This window comes from Phalacrocorax aristotelis, chromosome 3 (assembly GCF_949628215.1).
Source record: "Phalacrocorax aristotelis chromosome 3, bGulAri2.1, whole genome shotgun sequence".
Classification (NCBI taxonomy): Eukaryota; Metazoa; Chordata; class Aves; order Suliformes; family Phalacrocoracidae; genus Phalacrocorax; species Phalacrocorax aristotelis.
Genome location: NC_134278.1, coordinates 45,780,683 through 45,806,694, shown reverse-complemented (window position 1 = coordinate 45,806,694; position 26,012 = coordinate 45,780,683). Strand labels below are relative to the sequence as shown.

The 26,012-nt window shown below is 44.5% G+C and overlaps 1 protein-coding gene across 1 annotated transcript; it reads left to right on the top strand.

Moving 5' to 3' along the window:
* The first annotated feature begins 927 nt into the window (after positions 1-927).
* Positions 928-25,728, top strand: FAXC (failed axon connections homolog, metaxin like GST domain containing). Its single transcript, XM_075087328.1, has 6 exons — positions 928-1,252; positions 1,831-1,966; positions 7,457-7,653; positions 14,891-15,108; positions 20,521-20,637; positions 22,222-25,728. The coding sequence occupies exons 1-6, from the start codon at positions 978-980 to the stop codon at positions 22,503-22,505; spliced, it is 1,227 nt and encodes a 408-aa protein (XP_074943429.1). The 5' UTR covers positions 928-977; the 3' UTR covers positions 22,506-25,728.
* The last annotated feature ends 284 nt before the right edge of the window (positions 25,729-26,012 follow it).

Below are 26,012 nucleotides of genomic sequence, written 5' to 3'. Positions count from 1 at the left end.
ATTTGCAGGAACAACTGTGTCACTTCTATTGCCCCTGATGGCATAATAAAACATTTAACCTGCGGGAGCTTTTTGGCGCAGCTGTGTACACACCACAGCATTTAATGAAGGACTGAGTGCTTGGGCAGTGGTATTCATCAGAAAACAAAGGGCGCTGTTAGCGTTTTAGGGTCGGTGTGACGTGCAGAGCTGTGGATATTTGGCAGAATATAACGTGCAGTCCCGCTCACACCGTCGTGGGGCACCGAGGGCTCCTGCTGCGGGAGGGAGGCCGCAGGCAAGGGAGTATGGGGACCCTCAGCACCAGGTACATCTTGAGAGATTTGCTTTAGGGTCACACTGCTCCCCTTCCTCTGCACCTTTCCGCCTGTAAAGGTGCTCTCCTCAGTCACCTCATCGAGCATCACAGAAAATACAGAGAAAATCGCCACCGACGGGCGGTCGGCTGTTCAGGGATGCGTGTGGTAACGCTGCGCTGCGGCCAGGCACTGGGCCGTGATGGCGGCTTGGCATCTTTTGTCCCAAATACGGGGTAAAACACGAGGCCTCAGTCGCCCCGTCAAAAACGGCGCAGCGATGCTCGCAGCAGCAGAGCACGGGCATTTTGACAGGACTGGCTTACACGCAAACCCCGAGGCGTGGAGCGCGGTGGGCAGCATGCCTATCCAGCCCCAATTTTGGAGGACGCTTGCCGAGCCGCGCCGCGGGGCCCCTCCGCGCACCCCTCCCGCCCCGGGCCCGGCGGGGGGGACGCGGGGGCCCCTCCGCAAGGGCAGGCCCGGCCCCTCCGATCCCCTCCCCGCCGCCTTGCGCAGCCGCGCGGCGCCGGCTGAGGGAGCCGCCGGAGCCGCCCGGCGCGGCGCGGCGCGGCCCTCCCTGCCGCCGCGGCTGGGCAGGGCCGGGCAGGGCGGGCCGGGGCGGAGGGGACGGGCGGCGGGCTCGGTGGCGCTGCGGGGGATGCGGGGCCCGGGCGCAGCATGCTGTGGGGGGTGGGCCTGGCGGCGCCCCGCTCCTGCGTGGCGGACCTGAGCCGCAACCGCAGCCTCTCGCTGGGGTGGTGCGCGGGGCCCGAGGAGCCGCCGCCCGCCCTCTATGGGGGCGAGATCGTCGCCTTCCCGCTGGCGGGCGGGGGCGCGGGCGGCACCATGGCGGCGCTGGGCTCCGACTCATGGTGGAAGAAGACGCTGTACCTGACGGGCGGCGCCCTGCTGGCCGCCGCCGCCTACCTGCTCCACGAGCTGCTGGCCATACGGTGAGGCTGCGGCGGTGAGGGGAGCGGCGGCCGGGCCGGGCGCTGGCCGCTGAGGGGCCCCGCTGGTAGCGCACGGCGCTCTCGCCGCGGGGCTGAGGCGGCGCTTGGAGGCGCTTTACCTGGGGAGAGGGCGCTGAGGCCTGGGGGTTCGTTTCCCTGCTTCAGCGCGTTTCTGCCGTTTCCCCTTCTTTTTCTACCCTTTCCCCCCACCCCATTTCCCCGTTGCAGCGTTGCGGGAGGTGGCCCCGGAGGGGTGCCCTGCGCTGGCCTCCACAGGTGGCCCAGGGCGGCCGCGGGGGTGGCAGCCCCGGCGCTGGCTGTGGCCGTGCCAGCAGCCCTCGGCTGTCCCTGGTGCAGGGGGAGGCCAGCCTGCAGCCTGTCGCCCGCCACGGCCGCCCGAGTGCCTCCCGCTGGCTCCGGATCCGATGAATCAAAAACCTGCAGTGGTCCATTAAGGGAGGATGCGTGCGTTGCCTCGGCCCGGATTTCTCCTTTGTCCGTTTAATGTACTGATGTATCACGTGCCTGTTCGGCTTTTTGGTTTTTTTTTTTTTTTAATTCTGTTTTGTTTTTGACAGGAAAGAGCAAGAGCTTGACTCAAAGGATGCTATCATACTGCATCAGTTTTCAAGGCCTAGTAATGGTGTTCCAAGTTTATCTCCGTTCTGTCTGAAAATGGAAACTTACTTGAGGATGGCTGATTTACCCTACCAGGTACATTGTGTGGCTTTCCTTTATGTTGCCACTTGCTGTAATTTCATGAAATGCCAAACAGGCACACTCTCTCCCCGCCCCCTCAGTCTGTCTCGTCCAGGGAGATGTAAACATACGCCTACAACTAGGTGGGTACACCGGCACTTATGCCTCCAGTTAAATTTGGTGTATAACCTTTAAAGATAACACTTAAATAACATTGGTCTAGAACAGCTCTAGATTTAACTGGCAAAGCTAAATGAATCTTAGAAGCTAACTTGGCTGGAAATGGTGAAGTGGGAGAGTAGTCTGGAGTTTATATAATGCTAAATAACACCCCAAAACTAAAGCGTAACATTATCTGGTCTTTGAATTTCCCCATGCTAAAGAAATCAAGATTAGGCAGCTGCAGCTCCTTATTTTCTTGGAGGGTTTCTCTCTGGAGCCCTCCTGGGAAGAGGTGCTTGCCTTCTGCTTCACCTCCCATATCCAGTGTTTCCCCTCTAGTAAAGGGAGACAAGATTGCTTTTAGAAGTCATGAATACTGCTTCTTAATTGTGGCTGGGTGCATCCTGTGCCCTCTTCCCGCACGGGATGGAGCTCAAGCTACTCCGGTGAATGAAAGCTGGGAGAGCAGAAATCTGAATCTAGCAGTCTTGCCTGTTAGCATCAAGGCTTAGTCGTGACGTCGCGAGTCTGGCATGTGCCTTGTTGCAGCGTTGCAGGCTGTACGGCACGTGAGCTCCTTGAAACATGGGACAAGATTCTCTTCTGTTTGTGTAAAGCATTGAGTGCATTTAAGATGATACAACAATGGCGATAAATACAATAAGCATCTTCGGTAGAAAAATGTCTCTCCTTGTTTTCCTCTTCTTTTTTTTTTTTTTATCCCAAGTGATATAAATTTGGCATCTTACCCACAGCTCAGCCTCTTTGAAACAAAGTAAGTTGCGTGCTCACCCCGTGTGGGTTCAGGTCACTTAATGCTGCCTACCAAGGTGTCAGGAAGAATGTTTTGTTTATGTCCGGTGTTTTACAGAGGAAAACCAACCATATTATGTCTCTTGTTTTTTTTTTACGCGTTTGTGGTTGATATTCATTCATCTTCATATGTGATTAAACTCCTTTACATTGGAAGTGAAAGAAAACCTAATTAGTACATTTTGCCTAAGTTTTTAAAAGCCTGAGTTTAGTGTTCATTGTCTTGAGGTTTAATGGTCTTTGAATCAGGTACTTTAGAACATTAGAAGGAGATTTCCATCCTGTGGGATGTATTTTCCTCACTTAGGTTTACAGAACGTGCAGGATACTGAAGCTTGAACGTGCCATTGGAGCAGGAGGACTTAGCGCACATTGCTTCTCCACCCAGACTAATTTGGGTAGAAGTTGCATGTTCGAAGGGAAAACTATTTTGGTGAGATCTGTTTTCTTTTTAATGGCAGTTGATGCCGTTCAGAGGTTTGCACTGATCAAACTTGCTCTGGTAGAGAGTAGTTCAAGAAAGCTGCAGTAGAGAAGATCGTTGTGACAGGATATGGTCACTTCTGAAAGATAACGCCGCGCATTTGTGATTCAGGATGAAGTTGTTTGGACAGCTAATGCTGGGTAGAAGTGAGTCACCCAGCTTTTTGGAGAGAGAGGGATTTCCAGGGGGATTATTCTCTCCTCTCTATTTTCTGTACTGTCAGCGTTGCTTTTTGGTGTTGCATCTCCCTCTATCGCTGCTTGCTAGCTGTGAGCACACAAACTGGCGTGGGTCAACAAGACCCCCAAAAGCAACAATCCTACCTTCAGCAGCTCCCTGTGTCCCTTCCTACATGTGCTTTTCTGTGGCAGATCAAGCTGGGCCAGAGCTGGCCTAGTTGGAGCCGTGAAGGTTAAGTTTGTTTGGTTTTAACCCTGCTCGGTTCCCCACATGGTCCATGTGCCATGCTGCAGGAGCAGGAATGGGTCTTGTGGGTACTGGGAATGCCAGGTTGCTGCTTTTTGCTGTGCCAGCTTACACAGGTTTAAGGTGTTTCTGGGGTTACTGACTCTATGTAGAGTTTTAAAGGTAAGTTTGGTGGAGCTAAGCTTATGAGCTGAGGATGCAGCTACTTTTCCCCAGAAGAGGCAGATGCAGTTTCTGTCCTTGTGTTAGGAGTATGGTGCTGTGTTCAGCTCCGATGGATGGAGGAAGGTATGGATGCCGCCCTGGGATTAAGCAGTAGGGGAGCAGGAGGTAGCGAGAGGAGAGTCAGCGGGCAGCACTGTTCTCAGCTGGAGTTATGAAGTTTCCTGTAGTTGGACTACCGAGAGAGTTTTATGTTGTTCCATTGTGGCTGTGTTACCTGTGGGACGCTGTAGGTGACGGAGATATTGGATGGCCCCCCGGCGGGCAGCAGGGTGGGTGTGTAGGCGACGCAGGAGGAAACACCTTGCTTCCCCACACCATGGTGGGGGCTGTGATGGAGAAGCAATGGCACACCAGGTGGCAGCTAGTGCCGGCGCTCGCATCTGGAGACTTGCTGTGGTCATCCTCTTCCTGGGGAGGGGATGCTTTGAAGGGAGCGTGGTGAAACGGGGTGAAGAAGAGGCAGCGGGGTGGTCAGACTGCTTTTACTCTTTTGATTCCTTGTGTTTATTACAGCGCATCAGACTATTGAATAACGGGCTGTGTGTTATACAACGTGCTTTAATGACATGCGAGAAGCTGAACTGGGTGATGCATTCTGACTACTCTCACGTGAATTTCTCCCAACAGATGTGCTCTTGTAATGTGCTTAGGTTTTCTTAAAGCTGCCTTTCTAGGTGCAAGTTCTCCATCAAAAATAATTTGGGCAGCTCCATCCCAGCTAAGCTGCCATAGTAATTAGCTGGTTTTTTTCAAAATGTTTGATGCTTTTCTTGGTAAAGCTTGCTTTGAAAGAACCCATTCTGGGTGTTTATGGAGATCTTTTGGGTATTTCTTGATTCCCTCATGAATATGAAGACCTGCGTGTTTATTTAATCTGATAAGTAATTAGCACAGCAGAAACGTGCTGTTTTCATGACAGGTATGTGAAGATGGTAGCCTCCTTGGGAAGAGACATGAGTAAAAGTAAAAGCATAAGCAGCAGTAATTGAAGATGGGGAATGTAATTTCTTCTGGATGGTACTGTAAAATTACCCCAGAAGTGCCCTATACCATTCTGTTTATAAATTCCTCTATAAATGAGGTTCTGGCGAGCTCTTGTTACTGTTGCTTTGCAGGCTGCAGTTCAGTTAAATGTACTATGAGGTATGAAGGGATATTTTGTTTGCTTGGTTTTGTTTGGGTTTTTTTTTAAACAATAATACCATAGCTTTTCCCTGCTTTGCAGCTGGAACAATTTTTAAGTGGAAAATCAATAAATATTTGATGGCAATTAGTAGCAGCCATAAGGATACCGAGGTTTCAAGCCTAAAAATACCTATCTGAGAACAGTGGATACAAAAACAGTATAATGGATTTGTCAAGGGACTGAGGTTTTCTCAGGTCATTGAAAGATGTTTTATATTTTGTTTGATAAACTATATGGAATGCAACATGAAAATCCTGAGAAGGCTTTTCAAAGTTTAGGTAAACAAACTTTTCTGTAAGAACTTTAGCTCTCATTTGTGTTTTTGAGAGTGTAATATTCATGCAGTACTAACAAGTTTTTACACAATGTATTTATATATATTTTATATATATGCTTGAAGAAAAGTGCAGTTGAATAATAAGAAATTTGTTTTTTTCCTGGGTTTTAGATGATATGGAATTGCAATATGTAATAAACACATCTAGTATCTTCCACAAAAACACGAGTATTTGTGCACAAGAAGGGAAGTTTCATACTGAAAGTGCTTAACAAAGATAAACCAGCTGTGCTCAGTGCCCTATAGACACGTTATGGAGCTCCAGAAAAAGCGTATGATTCTGTAGTAAATTCATAATGAAAAATTATAGGAACCTATCAGCCAGTCCGAGTGCTCCAAGAGCCTTTTTGGTGAAGGAATGCTCTGGAAAGTGGAAGGATGGGGCAGTGCTCTCCTTTCAGTTTCAGGTGTTGAGCAGTTCTAGAGTTTCTCCCGTGGGCCAGAGTAATAACCCCCATGTCACCCACATGTGCAAGTGGGGTGGATTCAGTTGTTTTATTCACCCACACAGGGATGTAGTAGATGAGACGTTATAGAATCTGGTGTCCCTACCATGCTCTTTGTCTGGGCAGAAATCCCAGAAAAGGCTACAGCCAGAAGGCATTGTTTTCTCAGCAGCGTTACCCGTTCCGTCTGTTTCCATCCACAAGGGAAGAGCCTCCGGGAATGGCCACGCGTTCATAGTGCATTGCACATTTTGAGCAGTGGCCAGGACACTGTGCTCTCAGACTGGGCTGGAGGCATGTTGTGGTGTACACCTCTTGCTGCAAGAGGACCTGAATCCATCTTCAGTGGATTCAAGAAGGGTAAATACTTGAGACCCAAACAGGTCAGTCCAGAATGCTAACCCTAACCCTCCAGCAATTAGGAGCTGGATCCCAAAATGCCTAGAGTGACTGACAGAGACTGAGTGCAGAGCCTTTATTGTGAGCCTTTATGGTTCGGCTTTCTGAGCTAGGATTTTTAATTAATTAAATAACAGGATATGAGGATGGGAATCACAAGAAAGGAAGAAAGTTCTGCCTTGTGCCTGTGCCTTCAGAAGTAAGAGAGAATTGAACTCAAATGTTTGACCATGTTTTGAAAGCCAGCCATTCCTCTTGTGTTTGTCAGATGTGACATACGTTCTCTAATCTCTGTGTTTCACCTTCTCCAGCTGTTAAATAGGGAAGATATATTGCTACTTGTGCATGAGTGCTACGCTGAGCAGATAATACCAGTGTTCAGTCATGCACTGGTGCTGGGCTCTTGGAGACCCAATTGTAACAAGTGTGTCTGTAAATGTATGAGATTCCTAAGTTATGAAGTTGCAGAAGCATATGTAAAGACAGATTTGCCTTCTGCTGAGTGAAGGGATGATCTGCCTTTTGTTATATGCTTGTGATTGTGTGTGTTTTATCCTTGGAGGTAATGCAGCTATCTGGGATAGGTAGTGGATTAATCTTAAAAAAGTACTTTTAACTTTACAAGCGCTGCTCTGTTCAAGAGCCAAATTTAGGTGTTGGTCCTGTGATTAAAAACTTGTTTAGAATAACAAAACTAGTCTTCTGGAAGATTTGAGCATCTCCAACCCCTTAAATAACCTGGGTACTTAACTAATATTGCATCATGTGACATCCAATATAAAAGGGTATAACTCCTTGCAGGACCTAGAAATAGTTTTATCTGAATTGTCATATAGAGTAAAGCTGTTGCTCTCATTCATCAGCTACCCCTAGTCTAGAGTCTCAATTTAAAAAAGAAAAAGTTTGTTGGATAATGTTGCCTTGAAACACAGAAGAATACTTTAAAAGCTTTATTCTCATTGAAACAGAACCTAAAGGGCCTTTTTTGTCTGTGTGTTTGTTTTGTTTACTTGCTTTTTTTTCTTAGAACTATTTTGATGGAAAACTTTCCCCTCAAGGGAAAATGCCTTGGATTGAATACAATCACAAGAAGGTATCTGGCACTGAGTTCATTATTGACTTTTTGGAAGAGAAACTGGGAGTGAATTTAAATAAACACCTTGGTCCGCATGAAAGAGCTGTTTCCAGAGCCGTGACAAAAATGGTGGAGGAACACTTCTACTGGTAAGCTTGCATGGCAAAGCTGTCTGTGTTCTTGTGCTGTCAGATCTGCCCCTGTGCTCGTGCCTGGATGTGAATGCTTATTTTCTCTTGCAGAAAGCTTGTGTACCCAGTTAGTAATTTCACAACTCTTCACCCTAGAAAACTGCTGCTTCTTTGTGGGTACGCTAGTATAAGCTGGGGGTAATTCCCCTGAAAAGTTGTCATGCTGTGTAAACAAGGAGCCAGGCCCTTTGCCTGCAGCTTTGCAGAAGGGAGCAGCGGTGGGCCCTTCCTCCGTCCTGTTTCATATGACCTCTGCGTAGAAACAGCCTTATTAATAAAGAACAAAAAAAAGAGACTGCTGATTCACATTTGTGGTTTGGGGGGTGCAGGGAAATCCAGTGTTCATAGTGAATCCGGAATATTGTGTTCTTACAGTTGTAGATTTTAATTATCTGTGTGTGCGATTACAATATGGATTATTGCCTTTCCTGTAACACAAGGTACTCCTGCTAGTATATACTGGTGACAACACTGCCAGTTGATAGGATACAGTATTAGTCACGGTATCCTGAGAAGCTGAAGTATGTAAAAGAATGGAAAAGATAAATATAACCTTGATGGCACTCTATGCATTTTATTCACATCTTTGAAAATAATACCTGTGATTTCCCCCCACTTTACATTTCAGTCCTTTTTAAGTGCCCTTTCCAGTCTGGATTCATAGATGCCAGGTGGATGTGGCATCTTGGATGCTGCTGCATTGGCTGCCTCTGCAGGCACAAGGCTTTTCCACAATAGTTTGCTTTCTGGCATGTGTTTAAGTCCTTGCTGTGCCAAGTCTTGCATTCAAGTTGAGTTTTTTTTCTTCAAAACAATGTGTGATTTAAATAGAATGCATTTACCTGCTTTTTCTTTCACCTTGAGATTGAAGATGAGCAGCAACATGTGTACATACGGTTCTTCAAATGATTTTTTAGTGTTTCCTGGGAACGATTTTAGCTTTCAGTGGGCAGATTTAAATGATGTAGTTTAGAAATGTAATCCCCACCTTCCAAGAAGTGTGACCTTCACTAATTATACCCATCTGCAGTGTCAGAGCCTCAAAAATCTCACTTAAGTAGCCTGCAAATATAACTTTGTTGTTGTTGTTCATTTTACCCCCCTTGATTATTATAGCTGCCAAAGGGAAGATGCGGCCTTTTAATCCCCTAAATGCTCCATCTCCTTGCCTTAGTGTTGGTTGTTTTGTGGTCTGTAGACTTAACTGCTTTAAATGTAACATTGCTGATGAAAAAGTTATACCACTGTTGTGTCTCAATTACAAACCGGACTTTCCTCTGTGAAGCTGTTGTCTGTCCATCCACGCTTCCTCTGAGCTGAGTTGGCACTGCTGAGCATGACAAGGGGGCAAAATCAGGCACTGAAATGGGTGCACGAAGCTAAGACCGAGTAAGAATAGAGATGTGCATGCCTAGCTGTATATCCCTGTTGCTTTTCCTCTTCAGTCACACAGTTGAGTTTCCGTAAGGCATGTATTTTTGCTGTACTGTAGTAAAACACACAACTGTAAGTCTTACTGTATGTCCCTGCTGCTGTGTGGCTGTACTGGAGGCTGGCTGTGTTGGTGAGGTTACACCATGCTAGTTCTCTGTACTAGGCAAAGCCTGAGCTATGAGGGGTCACAGCTGTACTGTTGTAATTCCTGGATAACAACTTTGACCATCCTGTAGTTACACTAAAATAAAATCGGGCTTTAGCTATGCAGGGCTGCCTTTCTCTCTGACAGCATTGCATCTGTGGTTGTTGAATCCCTTCACACCTGTCAGGTCCTTGAACGTGTCCACTTCCCAGCAGAACCTTAGGGTTTGTTCATGGTGTTCTCAAGTCCCACAGTGAGGGATTTGTAACAGTGCTTGCCTTTCTGCAAAATAAGGTTTATAAAATCAAACCTCCAAAGCAGTGACGTAAGATGTGATTCATACTGTTTCACTGCCAGCAGCATGCAAAGTAGCTTCATCATAAATAAGTAATACTGTAGTACATTTATTGAACAAAGAGGCAAAGTGCATCCTGTGGTGTGCTGTCTCTGGATGGAGCTAATCCTGGTGGGTACACAGCATCTGCTGCTGAACCGTTTTACTTTTGTCGAGGTAATTGCTCGTCTTCACCAATTAGTGCCTCTTACAGGTGGAAATTGCTGCTCTGACTGGAGTTGAGGGTAATGCAGGGCAGTTGTGAACCTCGGCCTCTAGACACCCTGCCTCTGCCCCAGGCTGCGATGCCTGGCAGGGATCAGGCAGAAAGACAGCAAGTGTGTGAGCCTACCTATTTTAGTGCTGGGATTAGAGTGTATCTCTGAGGTGCACAAGACCGATTTGGAGCTGGCACTGGAGCTCCTGTTCCCGGAGAATCATAGAATCATAGAACGTCATGAGCTGGAAGGGACCCACGAGGATCATCAAGTCCAGCTCCTGTCCTTGTACAGAACAACCCCAAAATTCACACCATGTATCTGAGGGCATTGTCCAAGTGCTTCTTGAATATCGTGAGGCTTGGTGCTGTGACTGCCTCCTTGGGATGCCTGTTCCAGTGCTCCACCACCCTCTAGATGAAGGACCTTTTCCTAATATCCAACCTAATAGCATAGAATAGAACCTAATAGAATGCCATAACTATTAGACTTTTGCTATGTTTAAAAGAGCAAAAGAAAAAAAGCTTGCTAATCTGAATGGGTGTTGGGCTGAATCAGCAGGGAAGAGGTGGGAGTGGACTGATTTTTGTGGCTCTCGCCCCAGGTCCTCGATCTGGTGCAGATCTCTGCCCTCTGCCATCTGCCAAAGGCTTGCCCTGGGTCACCTCCACTGCCTGCAGCGACCTGTGGGCCCTCAGAAACCAACAGGGACCCACAGCCATCTTCAGGATGTGTTGAGTTTTTGGTGTATCTGTAGCATGTTCATGGGATTGAACCTCTGTCTAAGACAGGCTGGAGGATGTCAGATTCTCGCGTCCTTCTAGGGCTGGCACACTGGGCTTGGCAGCACTGCCGGCGTTCAAACCAGGCAGCTCCTGGTGTCTGGGCGGCTAGCAGCCACTGTGAGGTACCTTTTGGCACTTTAATCTCAGGAGAGGGATCTCAGGTTGGTGACACTAATGTGCTTAGTGAGAACCTAAAGCCTTGAATATGCAGCTTAACCAAATCAACCCGTTAGATTGGTTTAGCTGTATTGTCAAATGCGACCTTAGTGGTTCATAAGTGTGTGCGCATGTATATATACACACACACATTTAACTAATTTCTTGCTTTGCCTTTCAAGAATACCATGTAAACATCATGTATGCGATGAGTGTTTGGAGTACAGGAAAAGCATGGTACGAGAATACAAATGAATCTGACTTTGGTTGGTATTCAGACTTGCCATTTATTAAACACGAGATATTTGTAATACAAATATGTTCAAATACATCAAGCCAATTATAAGAGTGACGTCTCTCCTGCTGTTAAAAATGATGAGGCTTGAATGCCACTGGCAGCTTAAAAGCCAATTGCTCTGGGGCGGCCCAGAGCAGGTGGGGTTTCTACAGCTGATTGTGGAATGTATTCTTATAATCCTTCGGTATATCAAGAAATTCCACTCTGCACAGGTTCAGATAGGAAAAATAAGTCCCAGTTCATGTCCTCGTGAATACCTCCCCCTTGCCTTGATGTTCAGACAGTTTGGGGATAATCAGGCAAGCCGCTGTTGATGAGTCACTTTCTCCATCTCCTCTGCTGATTTATGTATTGAGGCCAAAGCTGCTGTTACATTTAGACTTCAGATTTGCTTCACCCTCTCTGCATTGCTCTTTATTGCATTATTGTTTTATTTATATGCTAAGATTTGTACAGATGTGCTGGCACAAATGAGAACGTTAATGTTTCCCAAAATGCTCAGTTTATGCCAATATTTAAAATAATTATGTCACCCTATAAATACTAACTGTAGATTAAAATGTATAGTTATGCTGAAGTAGGTTATGTAGGTTATGTAGACTACCCAATATCTGCCATTTTCTAACCTTTTGTAATGTTGATCATACTCTAGTAATGATGGGTGGGATTAAATGCAGAGGAGCATGTTTTGATAGGAAGCACAGAATAATGAACCTTTGAATAGAATTATTTTAATAAAGTGCTTGTAAAACCTGTTTTAAAAGTGCTTTTAACTGTGTCTGGATCTGATCCTGCTTTTTTCTTTGCTTTTGTGTGCTCAGAACCATAACATTTTAGGAGTAAACTGTGGTTTGTTATGTGGTATCTAACTGCCTTCATTGCCCATGTAAATTTGAGATTTGGGACCTGTGACAACTTTAGTCATTCAAAGTGACAAGCAGATGTCTAAGATAGTGCTTGACAGTTTAGCCTAAGCAGGATTACCTAAATCCTGTGCAGTTCTGCTCTTCCTGCGTTGCTGTCCTGATCGTTGAACACTTCATCTGATCCCTGCCTCTTCCAGACCCAAAGACCTGCCCAGAGCAAGCGAGTGCTAGGGAAATGTATTTTTGCTTTGAAGTACAGGCTAATTAGCTTTGTGGGAAACCTTGTTCATTGTGTGTCATGAGATTAAAGCCATCCTGGACGTGGTTGACCAGTCTTCATGCGGTGCCAGCTTGCTGGTGTGGTTGGAGTGAACAATAGTGATGGCAAGTCAATAGGGCCGAGTTAGTCTTTTGTGACTTGGGTGACTTTTAAAAAAATGCAGGGTCTCCTCTCTTCTTTTTCTGGTTTGTTTTGGCTTCTTTTTCTTGTCCCTGTTTGTGGCCAGGCCTTTTCTCCTAAAGCAATTAAGTTGTGTTGCAGAGTTGCTGGGTGAAGCTGGTCAGGTCCATGCTGGGGAAGGTGGGTCTTAGCAGTGAGACACACAACAGTGCTCTGAGAGCAGGTTTTTCTTAGCTTAGCCAAGTAATAAATAATAACTTACAGATATAGATAGTATTTGTAATTATTTCTAGTGTTGGCATCAAGACCAGAGTTTTTCTTCCCATTCAGAGCTGTCAGAAGGGTCCTTTCCCAGGCCTGTGAAACACAACTACCGAAATGTTCTGCTCTATGGAGAGCCCTGATGCTTTCAACCCAGTCTTCTTTCCATCCTTCTTAAATCCTGTTTTAGCTTTGTTCCTGGAGCAAGGCAGTCTTCCATCACCTCTTCTAGCCAAAGTTAATGCTCTGGAGTTTCAGTAGCTGTTTACTCCTGTACTTGCTGGCTTCACGTTCCCCCTTTTGTGCTGGTGCCTCTCGCTTAATCTGGCTTTGTTTCACACTCTGCTGTGCTGAAACCAGCCCAATGACTTGAGCTGATCCATCCATTTTGAAAAACAAGGATTGTGCGGAACACCCCCGATCGAAGAGTGGTGCTGAAGTATGTGAAACATCAGCGGGATGCTTTTGTATTAATACAGTGCAAGAGGTTGTGCAGAAACCTGTTGAGGATAAAAGCCATCAGAAATATAGCAGGTGCATTTTTGTTCTTCACTCTTCATGCATTTGCAGCAAAACCTGCACATGCCTCACTATTATTGATTTTAATTAAGTCAATTTGAGCAGAAGGCAACCTGCAGTAGACAATTTTTGATAGAATTAAAATGCCTTTTACCTGCTTTGCTGGGAGCATTCTAAATTTGAGCTGTAAGTGGATTTTATTTTCAGCTGTTATGCCAAACATTCCCCTTTTACCACATGTGATTAGTAATTCAAGTAAAGAATCTGCAGAAGCTTAAGGATTAGAATATTTTCATGGTGTAACCCTGTTGTTTTCTGATGGTACTGCTGAATTAAACTTCTGTTCATGACGTGCAAGAGTTTGATAGAATGTACATTTAAAGAAAAAATGCACAGGAGTTCTCCAGGAGGTACTGCTTTGTTGGTTTTATTTTTTCTTTCTTGAATTAGGCAATCCATATCAGCACTGAAGAAATAGTGTGCAGTTAAAAATATGTACAATGTTAAAATTGAAGTCATATACCAAACTAAAAAAAAATTGAGCTCTGATCATACTGGAGATGGAAACATTTTATTAAGTTAATATTAAATATAATAAGTTAATATTAAATATAATGGCATACATGAATGTGCAAATTTTCATATTTCCGCTTTTCAGTCTAGGTTCACTAGTTCATCATGTCTCCATGAGCACATTTTCATATGATCTCAAATATGTAAATCCACTTTTAGGTTTTTCAGTTTGGAAATTGGTACAAACACAATGGAATATGGGTATCAACTCCCAGTGCTTCTGAGACCCTGTTGCTTCATATGTTTGTCATGTCTATTTTGAAGTGTCTTTAGACCTTTTTCCAACATCCCTTGTTGGTGACAAAAGTCATATAGTCTTTTTGGTTTCTTTGTAATGTTGGAAGATGCTAGATATTAAAAAAGTTAATGTTTCATTTTTCGTAAGTTTCCTGAGTGGCAACATCAACAAATCAATTTTTTATTTGCCTAAAATATTAGTAAAGAACAAAAATTTATGTAGGAAACAAAAATTTCATCTGGTAAGACAAATTTTTATAAAAAGACCTTTCAAAATAATGTATTTGCCATTCAATAAAGCTGAAGTACAGCCCGAAATACAACAGAGTCCTTTAGAAATGTGTCTCTCATAAAATCAACATTTTGAAGAGAGGAAAAAATATGGGAGAAAAGTAGCCATAACCACCACGCCTCCGTTTTTTAATTTTGTTTTTAAAAGATTGTGTCATTTTAGCTTCTGAGGAGAGCAGAGATCTTCTGAAAAATGACTGCTACAGTAATTATGTTGGGGCAAAGTTACTGCATGGCTAAGTTTCAGCAGTACAGAAAGCAAGGAGAACAGGTAGGTGGGAAAGATTGGGCTGTTCTGTTGTTGTTTACCCCAGGTCTGTGCAGTCAGTCATCTTTAGCTAATAAATCCTTTTGGCACTGTGTTTTGTTAGGCGAGTTTAGCAGAATTCTGCAGCTTATGTTTTCTATTTCAAGGTGAATCTCATTTTCATTTGAAGTGAGCCATGATTTACTGAGAGAATAAGCTCTGGGCAGTAAGTGTAAGTATTGCAAAGTCAGTTTTCTCCGCAGTCACTCTGAGTTGCATCAGGGTCTAGTCCTTACTGGAAACTACCTCTGCATCAGGGCAGTGAACACTCAGCATTAAGAAAGCTTACTGCCTAACGTTTGTGCGTTTGCAGGGTGGCGATGGGCTGTCTGGGTATTGCACTGCTATAACTTATTTTTGCATCCTTCTAGGACTTTAGCTTATTGCCAATGGGTGGAAAATCTTCATGAGACGCAAAAGATGGTTTCACTTTTTGGCCCCTTCAGCGATTTGCTGAAGTGGATCCTCTGCCATCTGACTAAAGGGATTGTGAAGCGGGAAATGTACGGCCATGGCATTGGCCGCTTCTCAGAAGAGGAGATGTACACGCTGATGGAGAAGGACATGCGGACTCTAGCAGGCCTTCTGGGTAATGTACACTGAGTTACGCACTTTCTGTTTGTTCACAGCCCGCTGTCTGCCGGATGAAATCGACTGCGAGTACTTCTTGGCAGGTTGATCGTGTACACAAATAATCTCATTTTGTCAGTAGGTAGAGTCCGCACTGCTGCTGTCGTTCAGTGCCATCCTTGCTCTGGCAGGGGTGGTTGTTTCTTTCCCCGCTGTTTGCTACCAAATTGTGTCCCTAGATGGGTAAGCGGCTTTCTTTTTTGAGCGCTGGGTGTGGGTATCCAGAGGAGCAGAATGTGGCCTGCAATTTTGGAAGAGTATTTTGCTGTGTGAATTTAGGAAAATGTATTGTTTAGTTCTGCAAATGAAACCTTTTAGTTATATTTGGGGTTGTGTGTGTCTCATTTTTTCTTCATGGGACTCATGGCTGTTTAATAGATTGTTATGAGGCTGCCATTCGAAAACCCTTTGCAGATGTTATTTTGATGAGAAGGACTTTGTTGTATTTGGCTGGTGTTAGCAGCTTTATTCAAAGCCACCAGTAGGAGATGGGTCTGTGTTGTCAAAGTAGGTGGTTTTAGGCTTCTTGGTTGTTATGGGTGGATCCCATAGGGTTAGCCTTAAGGTTGACCTCACTTAGCTAGAACCACATCAGCCTCATTTCTGTTGTGTAGCTCAGGCTGGAATCTGCACTGAAGCCATCTACACTGTGCTTCTCATCTTGAGAGCTAGCCGTATTGTGCTTCTGTGTCAAAATTTGTATTTTGAGGAGTTGGTTTGGGGCAGATTGTCACTTCTCTTAAGCTTGTGTCTCTTGCACAGAAAACCGAGAAAGGTGGTACCTGTGTGGCTGCTTTGTTCCCTGCTATGGTCCCTTTGAAGATGTGGCTGAGGGGAGGGCAGGAGGGATGCTTCCCTGCCCTGTGCTCTGGGGGAGGACATGTTGCACATGCTCTAAATAGATAAGTGTGGAGTGGATAGAGGGAGCAAAGTGAGGAGAGCCCACAGAAGGCAGAAACTGAATCTTGCTGAGAAAGAAGGGAGACGCTTCTGGACTTTCAAGGTGTTTTGGAAAGGAAGATATTTGCAGGGGACCTAGGTGGGGCTGTGTAGAGTTTTCTGTAACTTTGTTTTCTGAAATAAACCTGCTGAGTTACTGGATTAGGAGCAAGGTGGAAAAAAAGACAAGTGATGCATGGGAACAATGGGCAGGGGGGAGGTTTGTTGACGGCTCCTCTTCCGTCAACGCTTTCTCATGCTGCTTTTTGTTTATTAACAGAAAAGCTCAAGGTGCTCCCAACTGGGGGGCTACTGTTGCTGTAGCTTTGAGGTTGGCACTGCGTGGCTCTGTGCACGTCGCAGAGAGGAATGGGGTTGGGACTGGAGCTGGAGCAAGTTCAGCCTGTGACTTGCGAGCTCAGCAGAGCCTCCTGGTTCTGGCTAGACAATGCTGGCAGGCTGAATGGAGCAGCAGTGGATATGTCTATGCTAAAGTCATCCCTGTCTGCCAAGAGTAGAGGTAGCCTTCAAGAGGAAATTGAAACATGTTCCTGAGTACCTGTAAAAGTCTCTCGGTTTGTTTATTTGAAGTCAGCATCCCTCTGTTTCTGGAGCCTATAATGACACTCAGATTTGTGAAGTTTTGGGTTCAAAGGATCATTAAATTATCTAGGCAGATATCTGTGAATCGGACTGCTTGGTTGCTGTCTTGAGGCCTGTGTCTTTTTTTCTGGCGTGTCTTTCTATAAGGTATCCAGTTGTAATTACGAGATTTCAGCAGGTGGAGGCGCCACCACTTTCATTAGTAATTGGTGGTGGATGCCAATCACCGTCAAAATCTGTTCAAAATCTGGTTTGTTTCAAATCGGAGTTTGTCCGATTCCAGCCTGCAGGCAGATGTTCCTAGTTCTTCCTCCCTCCCCGGGTGGCCTGGGTTGTCATCTTGTGAAGGTAAACGCTGTAATCAGTCTCTTACTTTTGTTTCTGGTGGGAAAAAACACAGGAAAACCTCAAGGATAAGGTATTTTCTTTACTATATATATATATTTTTTAATTGTGTGATACATATGTTACCAGCAGGGGCTTTATTTTTACTTCCAGATTAATTATAACAATGTTGTGCCTTGTACTCTTCAAAAATTCTCGATGGGCATCTGCTGTATTCCTGCTATTTTACTACATTACCAGCTGAATATTATATGTTTTTTCATTTTCCCCTCTGATACAGATGTCAGATTAGTCAGTGCAGCTACCTGAATCATTATATTTGCCCTTTTGATTATTGTTTTGTTTGTCTGCTTCTCTACAATTGCCTTGATTTATCATTAGCGCCAACATGCTCAGGTTTTCTCCAGCCAGCTGTTTATGGTTGGGTCTAGTAACTGTGGCCTCTGGGTAGTAACCTGGGATGGGGACAGGAGGCGGGATGAGGACTTCCAGCCTGACTTGGAGACTCTCCTCTTTCGCAGGGGGAAGGAGAAGGCAGTCAGCCTATTGCCTGCACAAAAATCTTTGTGAGATTCCCCTCCACAAATATGTACCCATGTATTTTCCCAGAAGAGGAAGCAGTTAAGATTTTGGCTGTTAATTAGAGGGCAATTTTAGGAGCTTAAAAAGGATGCCTATCATGCAGAATAGCTGCACATACCAAACTATAGCTGTCAGTCATCAGGCGTATCAGGTTAATTTAATGCTCCCCATTTTTTCATGGAGACCATTCACATGGGAACAAGAATAACTTTTAAATTCCAAGAGCTGCTTCCAGAGAATTATAACTTGGCAGCTGCCAGGTCTTGTGACACTCATTTTGACATTCTCAGTCATACCTTAGGTGCTTTTTTTCCTTCCTTTTTCATTTCTGAGAATAATTTTTCCTTCTCCCATGTACCTGGTTTCCCTGACAGACTCCTCCAGATCTTTTATAAATGTGGAAACTGGAACTAATCCTCCAGTGATGGATCAGGCTGCCCCATTGGTATCATCTTGCTCTCTGTCCTGCAGTCTTTAAACCACAAATGTTATTCCCTTGTGTTGTAGTAGTTTCCTACTGCCTGGTAGTAGTGTAAGGAAGTGGGGAGAACTGGGCACACGAACTAGCGATATATTAAAAAAATATGTTTTGGTAATTATTTAAAAGATGCAAGTGAGTGAGCAGTGCCCATAAATCTGTTGGTGCCCTCTCAGCTGTCTGCCTGCCTCAGGCTTTTGGGTAAATGGGGATTTTGAGCAGGGAGTTGCAGGGCAGCAGCTGCCTGAACTGGCTTTTGAAAAGGATTTGATGTTTTGTGGAGGGCAGGGGTGCTCAGAGCTGAAACACAGAGGTGGGACTAACCTGAACGTGAGCCTCTAATGCTGGTTGAAAAGCCCTGCAGCAGCCTGCGTGGGCTGTACGTGCTGCTGTGGAAGGGTGCAGGTCTCCTGCCGGCCCTGTGTCTCATAGATCTGTCTCTCTCCAGGGTTTCTTGAGCCAGTGCTGAAGTAGCTGCTTTTTAACCCTCTGGAGCATGCATTAATAAATGGTGGAGCTGTGTAATGTCAAATCCCTGGGCACTACAAATTTGATACAAGTCGTGTGACCAGGTGATTATGTTTCTGTTGGATTAGCCAGGGGATGCAGCGAGGTGTTTGAGATGATTAGCACTATGGCAGCAGGCACTGTGTGATCTGGCATTAAACTGGACACTGAGAGATAATCTGGTCTGTCAGAAAGTCTTCTAGAAAAATGTTACACCGGAATTTTTGGGAACAGACTGGAACTGATAGAAGGAAATGTGCATGGAGCCTGTATTATGCAGTGCAGGGTGACCTAAAAACAGATTTACAGTTTTGTGGAGCCACACCTGTATTTCCTCCTCTTCCCCTTTGTTTTCCTCGCACCTGAAGGTGCAGGTGGTGTGCCAGGTGTCCTCTGTTGGCAAAGGAGTGGGGTGGTTCAGCACTTGCTGCTTTAGTTGTAGTAAGATGGAAATGGCAGTATTAATTCCCAGCACAACATTGTTACGGATCGAGTCTCAGACCTGGTTATGTGGTGCTAAATTCCTAGTGTTGGCATATAACTGTGATTTGGGGACCAATTTTTGAGCTATGTTTGAGATGGAGGAATGCCAGGCATCGCATAAATACTGAAAAGACATAACATTTACCCTGTACGTAGTTTTCAAACAGTAGATTGATGTGGCCATGAAAGAGCTGGAGACAGTTAGCTCCATGTTAAAATTATGTCTGACAGGCTAGAGGAGGTTATTGTTACTGGTTATACTTGAGCACTGCTTTGCTACTCTATAGTACAGGGGGATGGCAGCATTCATTGTACCGTACTCTGGAATTTGATGCATTTTACTGCTGGACAGTCCTTCTATACTCACTCAATAACCCTAACATTTAATAACCTGCTGAATTATAGGCAGTTTATATTGGGCAGGTGAAGAATGTCCTGGGGAGATGGGATAACTGGATTTGGAGAATTCAATTATGTACCACATTTCACAGAGTTTATAGCGCTTTGGGCTGAGGCAGGGACAGTGCAACCATCTAACCTGACCTCTGCAATACTGCGTGTTTCACCTGCGTGCCCTACGTGCTGTCTTTGCTCCAGGTCTTGTGCCTGTGAGGAGTAAACAAGTTCATATTGGATGTTTCTTTGCAAACAGTGGTTTTGAAACGTGATTTTCTTCCCTATCTTAGGTAGTTATCCATCTGTTTGTGCTGTGGTGGCCGCTTAGGACCATCATGGCATTGGGGTGCCCAGAGAGGTAAGCAGAATAGTGATGTGGAGCAGACATGTCCCTCCTCTGACCCAGCTTATGGCTGTGTCGTCTTCCTGGAGATGCAGACCGTTTCTGAGCAGTTGCTGCCAGTCTGACTGGTGTGTCAGTTTCAGCCTGAACAAGTGGTGGGAGACAAAGCTTTGGGTACGACTTTCTTCTTTTGTGTGATCAGATGAGTAACCTGAGACTGGATCTGCACGCACGAGAGATACAGGGTGACCAGCTTCTTTCAGCAGGTGCATAATTCATGATTTTGAACCATGGTTGAATGATTTTGGCTTTGCACCAAGGGAAAAAAATCATGCTTCCAGGCACCTGCTGGCTGCAGAGAAGATTTTAAATGCAGCAGAACTAGTGCAGTGTGTATGTGCTGCCAGCTGTGGTGAGCGGAGGAGGTTACTTGGCCAGTGGTGGCTCTGTAATTGGCTCAGTTATGGAAGTGGTGAGCACAGGTTAAGCTGCGGTAATGGATTTCACCTGCTGAACCCTAGCAACAACTTTTGAACCATTTTCAACATTGAATCCCTGTCTTTGAACGAGTGAACCTCTTCAGCTAAACGATTTCAGTAAAAAAAAAATACACTAAAGATATAAGTAGGGAATTTTTTTTTTTAATTGCGGAGAAGTGACATCCAGTTGAGAAGTATTTACCGTTGTATTTACAGGTGACAAGAAGTACATTATGGGACCAAATGTTTCCACTGTTGATGCCACCGTCTTCGGGCATCTGGCACAGGCAATGTGGACACTACCAGGGACCCGACCAGAGAGACTAATCAAAGGTAAGAAAGCTTAAGTGATCTCTGATGCAAAACTCCTGGTGGCATTTGCTGTGTTTAACTTGGAGCACCTTGTTAGGACATTTGAAGACTGCAGCAGCACTTCAACTGCATCACAGACTGTTCTTGCCTTTGATGTAACATTTGTATCCTGTAATGTTGTTTTCCCTTAAAATTCTTGTTTGTTTTCTCTTTAATGTTCTACATGGTAATTGTTTCTATTCCTGTACTTGATCTTTTCCCTGTTTAACATAGCAAAGATTGAATGCCTCTAAGTGATGAACGCTGGGTAAAGTATGAGAAGGCAGAAGTGTGGCCATGAGCCAAATTCTGCTGAACTGAGTAGTTTCGTTGATGGTAGAACTACAAGTGCTATTGTCCCACTGAAATTACAGTCTTTGCTGTTATTGAAGATGCTGGGCAAGCAGAAAGTCCAGCCTGACTTTGGAGTCACTGTTTTTACATGAATTGGAAACCAACGTACCCCTCCTCTCCACACTTTTTTTCTTTTCTTTTTTTTCTTGTGGGGTGGTATAGCCATGTGAAAGTATCTTTGCATCCCTTTTTAGAATAAAACCACATAGTATGAAAAATGAGAAGAGCTAAGGAGGAAAAGGATGTGAAATAGGTGTAAAACCAATGAGTCTGACCTACTGATCTACGCTGCAAGAGAGAGCTATTAAAGCAACAGTTTGGAGGCACAGACTTACTCATTAAAACTGAGGAAAAAGCTCTTGAGATGAGGACATAAGTATTGTCTGTACTGTTCTTCCCTTTGATGTCTGGGGAATCATGGATAAAATTCTGCAGAGTCCATGGCTTTCAAGAAGGAATACTATGTTTGTTGAACTAGTTTGTCTCTAACAAAATTAAATAGATGGTAATACATGCAAATACCCAAGCAGTATGGATGATTCTCTGTACCCACCCATCTGCTCATGCTGTTGTGACTGCAAGTTTCACATGCACATTCCCTTTAATATGCTATTGTTTCTTTGTTCTTCAGAGTTTTTTTTGTAATTTCTTCTCTAAGCATACATGTATGTGTAAACATAAGGCATAAGGTACTCAGGCTAGGAATATGAGGGGTGAGCCAGTGGCCATGTAAAAACTTTAAAATGTGAATTTATCTATTTATCTTGCAGACAATGCTGCCATCTGGTGGTTGGAAACCCAAATTCACTGTATTTTAATACGTGTATAGAGTAGTTGTAGGATCAAATTCTGTCTTAGAAACAAGGTTTCTGCAAAATAAGCAAGAATTCTACTAGGAAAAAAAATAATATCTTGTCTTGATTTATTTCTGTAGAAGCTGAATTTGGATAGTTATTTTGCTACATGTGTTTATGTTCATCCCAGTGTAACCCTTCATGTTCTATGTAGGTTAATAATACATGTTTTAAGTTACGTGAAAGTTACAAACCGAGCTGCTAAGAGGGTTGATGGGATCTTGGAATTTTGAGACCTCTTCGGAAAGAACCTGCACAATTTGTTTCCAAACAGTGCTAACGTGTTTCTGCATCAGCAGGTGAATTAGAGCATTATTGACTGGATGTATTTACCGGAGTCTATTGTGCTGTGTTGCAGGTGAACTGATTAACCTTGCTATGTATTGTGAAAGAATAAGGAGGAAATTTTGGCCAGAATGGCACCATGATGATGATAACACCCTCTATGAATCTGAGGAAAGCAGCGAAGCAAGCAAGACTTACTCCCCTTTGCAGGACTTCAGTTTTTATTCAAGGACAGAAACATTTGATGAGGAAGGGAACAGTATTTCTCAGACCCCTGACACAGATTACACTGGACACTCCCTCTTTGATTCGGATGTGGACATGGATGACTACAGAGATCATGAACAATGCAAGTGATGCATACAAGCATCTCCCATTTTGCAGACAGGCTGTTTCTTGGGATCAGTCCGATTTATTTTCTCCTCCAGGTCAGGAAGAGGTTTATACTACTTTGGAAGAGACCATTGTGCTTGACTCAGTTACCTGGACTATTTGAACCTTATTTCATTTTGTGTAACTGTTTAGGTGGGACCAAAGTAAACAGTTATTTAAACCACATATGGGCAAACTGGAGGTCCAGAGGGCAACAGGACCTTTCAATCTACATTTCTGTTTGCATTCAAAACCAAGTCCTGCAACGAGGTGGGACAGACCTCCGGGAAGTGGAGCATTTGCCAGAGCTGGTTTGTGTTGATATCTTATATTTACAGGAATGGGCTGAGGACAAAAATGGAAGAGGCATGACTGGCACACCTTCTCCCACGAAAGAAAATTATTGATGCTGTAATGATTTGGCAGAGTTTCGGGGGGATTTTAGTTGATAGCTACCTGTACTCTGGGTGCATATGTTATTGCAGTGTCTGCAGGAAAGAACTGCTACTAGTTCTTTCTGAGACAGTCAAGGAAGGCAGGAAGAAAACACATTCCTACAGAAAGGAGCTTTTTAGTGTTTCTTGTTCTTCGCAGAAGATTGAAATTGCTACTCTAGAGTACTTTTATTCAGAAGGGAAATGTCAGTTTTAATGTATAATCTCGCAGACACTCATCTGGAATATGTGTTGGTCAAAGCCTGCCTCAGGCATCTAAATTTATTCTATGTTTTTGAATTATTATGTTTTTACTTCCTGCCACTGGTAGCTATGGCTAGGCCAGGCTAAAGAATTGGTATTTGTTACTAAAAGTCTGGTACATCTCAGCAGTGGATGCTTTGTGCTTTTTACCAACCGGCACATCAAACCGGTGAAGCTTGCAAAGCAATTTGGGGTATTTCTAGGCATGGGATGCATTGTAAATGCAAGATGTTGGCCCAGGCAATCAAATGCTTTAGAGCTGCCTAAGGAAGGTGCTTCAGTGGGTGCTGGGCACTTAAACAATCCCTAAAGCCAGTGCACAGGAGGCAGCTGAGATAGGACAGCTGTGTCAGCACTGCTGTCCGTGGGGATTTCCAGGTGCTGAAAGAGTGACCAGAATTGATTATAAGGCACCTTTACTAGCCCATCCGTGAATCTGGAACCCCAAATCCAGAATGATTGCACAGGTGCTGACATGCTTTGTGTTCATATCTGCCTAAATGAAGGCTAGAGGTAAGAATGAATCTATTTGATTTACTCACCGGTTTGAAGGTAAGCATGTACATCAGTGTTGCTTGGCCATGACTAGTTGGTTTTAAGTAGATACTAAAGCATATAGAACATACAGTCAGCTGTGGTAAACATGCACATAAAATCAGGTATTTGCCTGCAGACTTTGGTGGTGACCTGTTTAAAAATATTTTAATTATGACTTTCTCAGTGAGTTACAGTTAGGTGAATCAGGATCCCTCAGCAAAATTTTTATAATGTATTTGGTTGTGCCATACGTTCCGGGAGCAAACAGGGCAGACAGCTGCTTTAGGATGTTAATTGTTGGTAGTCCTAACAGTCTGGAGCTTGAAATAACTCCAGCTTTCAAAGAATACCTCTCTTTCTTGGATCACAGAGTGTCTCCTGCAGAGGAGAGCACTTGCTCTGGGGAAACGCTGAGCTAGGTGTGGCTCTGAAGGCAGAGGGACATGTCTGCAGTGGGTTCCCAGGTCTCTCCATGCATGGGAGCCGCTGCAGTGAGAGCTGACAAGTTTGGTGTGGTCCGAGATGGGTGTGAATTTGCACCTGTTTCCTCAGTTCACTAGGCAGGTCCTTGGAGCCACGTCGATGGTCTCTGTTGTTGTGGCCAAGTATCATCTGCAAAGTGAACCAAAACGGAGAAGGAAGAAGGTATCATCCAGTTACTTCTGACCCATCTCAGGAAACTAAGCACAGGAATAGGGCAGAGGAAGATAAGTCTTGGGCTTGAAAGCACAGAGATGATGCCCTGAAATGCCTGTGAAACTTAATTGCCAAGTCAGGGCAGATGCTGTCTGCAAAGATGTAGGTACTGTTATTCTGGATAAGAGGCATCCTCTTTAAAAATGTTTGTGTGTTAAGTTCTGATGGAGATGTTCTCATTCATTTACCCATGCATGTTTGAAGACTGTGCTTCCTCCATCTTTTCAGTGTTGGGGGTGTGTGCTTGCAGGTATGGAGGCTTCTGCTGACAGCAGATGAGTCCCAGCCACGAGTCACAGTTATTAGAAGACCAACCTGAGTTCAGCAGACACTGTCACCTTTATAATTTCGGTGGGCTGACAGGTCAGTCCATGACAGCAGCTCTTGCGACATGCCGAAATGTGGGTTAACTGGAAGTCAAAGATGTCATTTTAGCCTCCCACGTGTGCGCAGCCAGATTTGGATTTTCTGTGGCTGGGTGTGGAGACGGGAGATGCTGATGCAGTGCACAGCCAGTGTCGTGCCACGGCCCTATTCTCCCGCCAGCACCTGGAGCTGCCGGCACGGCGGGTGGAGCCAGTGCTGCCGCACCGCAGCATGGGTACCTGCGCCGAGGATGTAAGTGCCACACAAGGCCACGGTTACATTTGCACCCAGCGATTTTTGCTTTTGGGGTGAATCATCAGGGCCGAACCTCGCCCTGACTGGCCAGATAATGGGCTTTGCCCCTGGAGAGGGTGAAGAAGAAAGGATCGGAAGGGGCTGCAGAATGGAAAGCGGCTTTTTGCTGTCGGCTGAGGTTTTCCAGGGTGTTAGTCAGTGAGGTGGATGTATTATGCAGCTTGTCGCATGCCTTCCCTTTCTGAGGGACTACTCAGGTTACTTCAGAGGAGAAGTTAGTTGGGAGAAGTTAGTTGGCTTTCTCGTCTTGACGGCTACTCTGCATTTCTGTGTTTGGCTGTGTTTCAAACTAGAGGTGAAATTAGGAAACAGCATCTCTTTAGGGATTTATAGGTGTAGTATTTTGTCCAGGTTTGGTAGGAAGTCCTTGGGTTTATTTATTCCTTCCAGAAACAGATACTGCCTGTTAGACCTGTTTAAAAGGATTTAATCCAAGCTTTTTTCTTTTGGGAGGTGGTCTTGGTACAGTGTTCGGGGTGGGGTGGGGATGTTTGAAAATAAAATAGCTTTTTAACATCTGTGAAAAAGTTTTAATTAATTTTGGTTTGCATGGGGAAGGAGAAGACAAGTTTTATTTAAAAAAAAAAAAAAACAACCAACACAAAACCAAACCAAAACCCAAAAACCAGAACATATTTTTTTGACTTTCCAAAATTCTTCCTACAGAGCAGTATTTTCTTAGTCCTAGAGTATTTTGTCATCTCCTCTTCCACCCCACTGACCTCTATTTTTTGTTCGTGCTGAGGGACTATACAGAACTGAAAATAGTTGGAGAGCATCTTTATTTCCTCTTGTGTTTGTTTTTTCTTTTGGGTTTTTTTTGTTTATTTTTGTTTTGTTTTTGTTTTTCTCCCTCACTGATCAAACTTGCAAGCAAGTC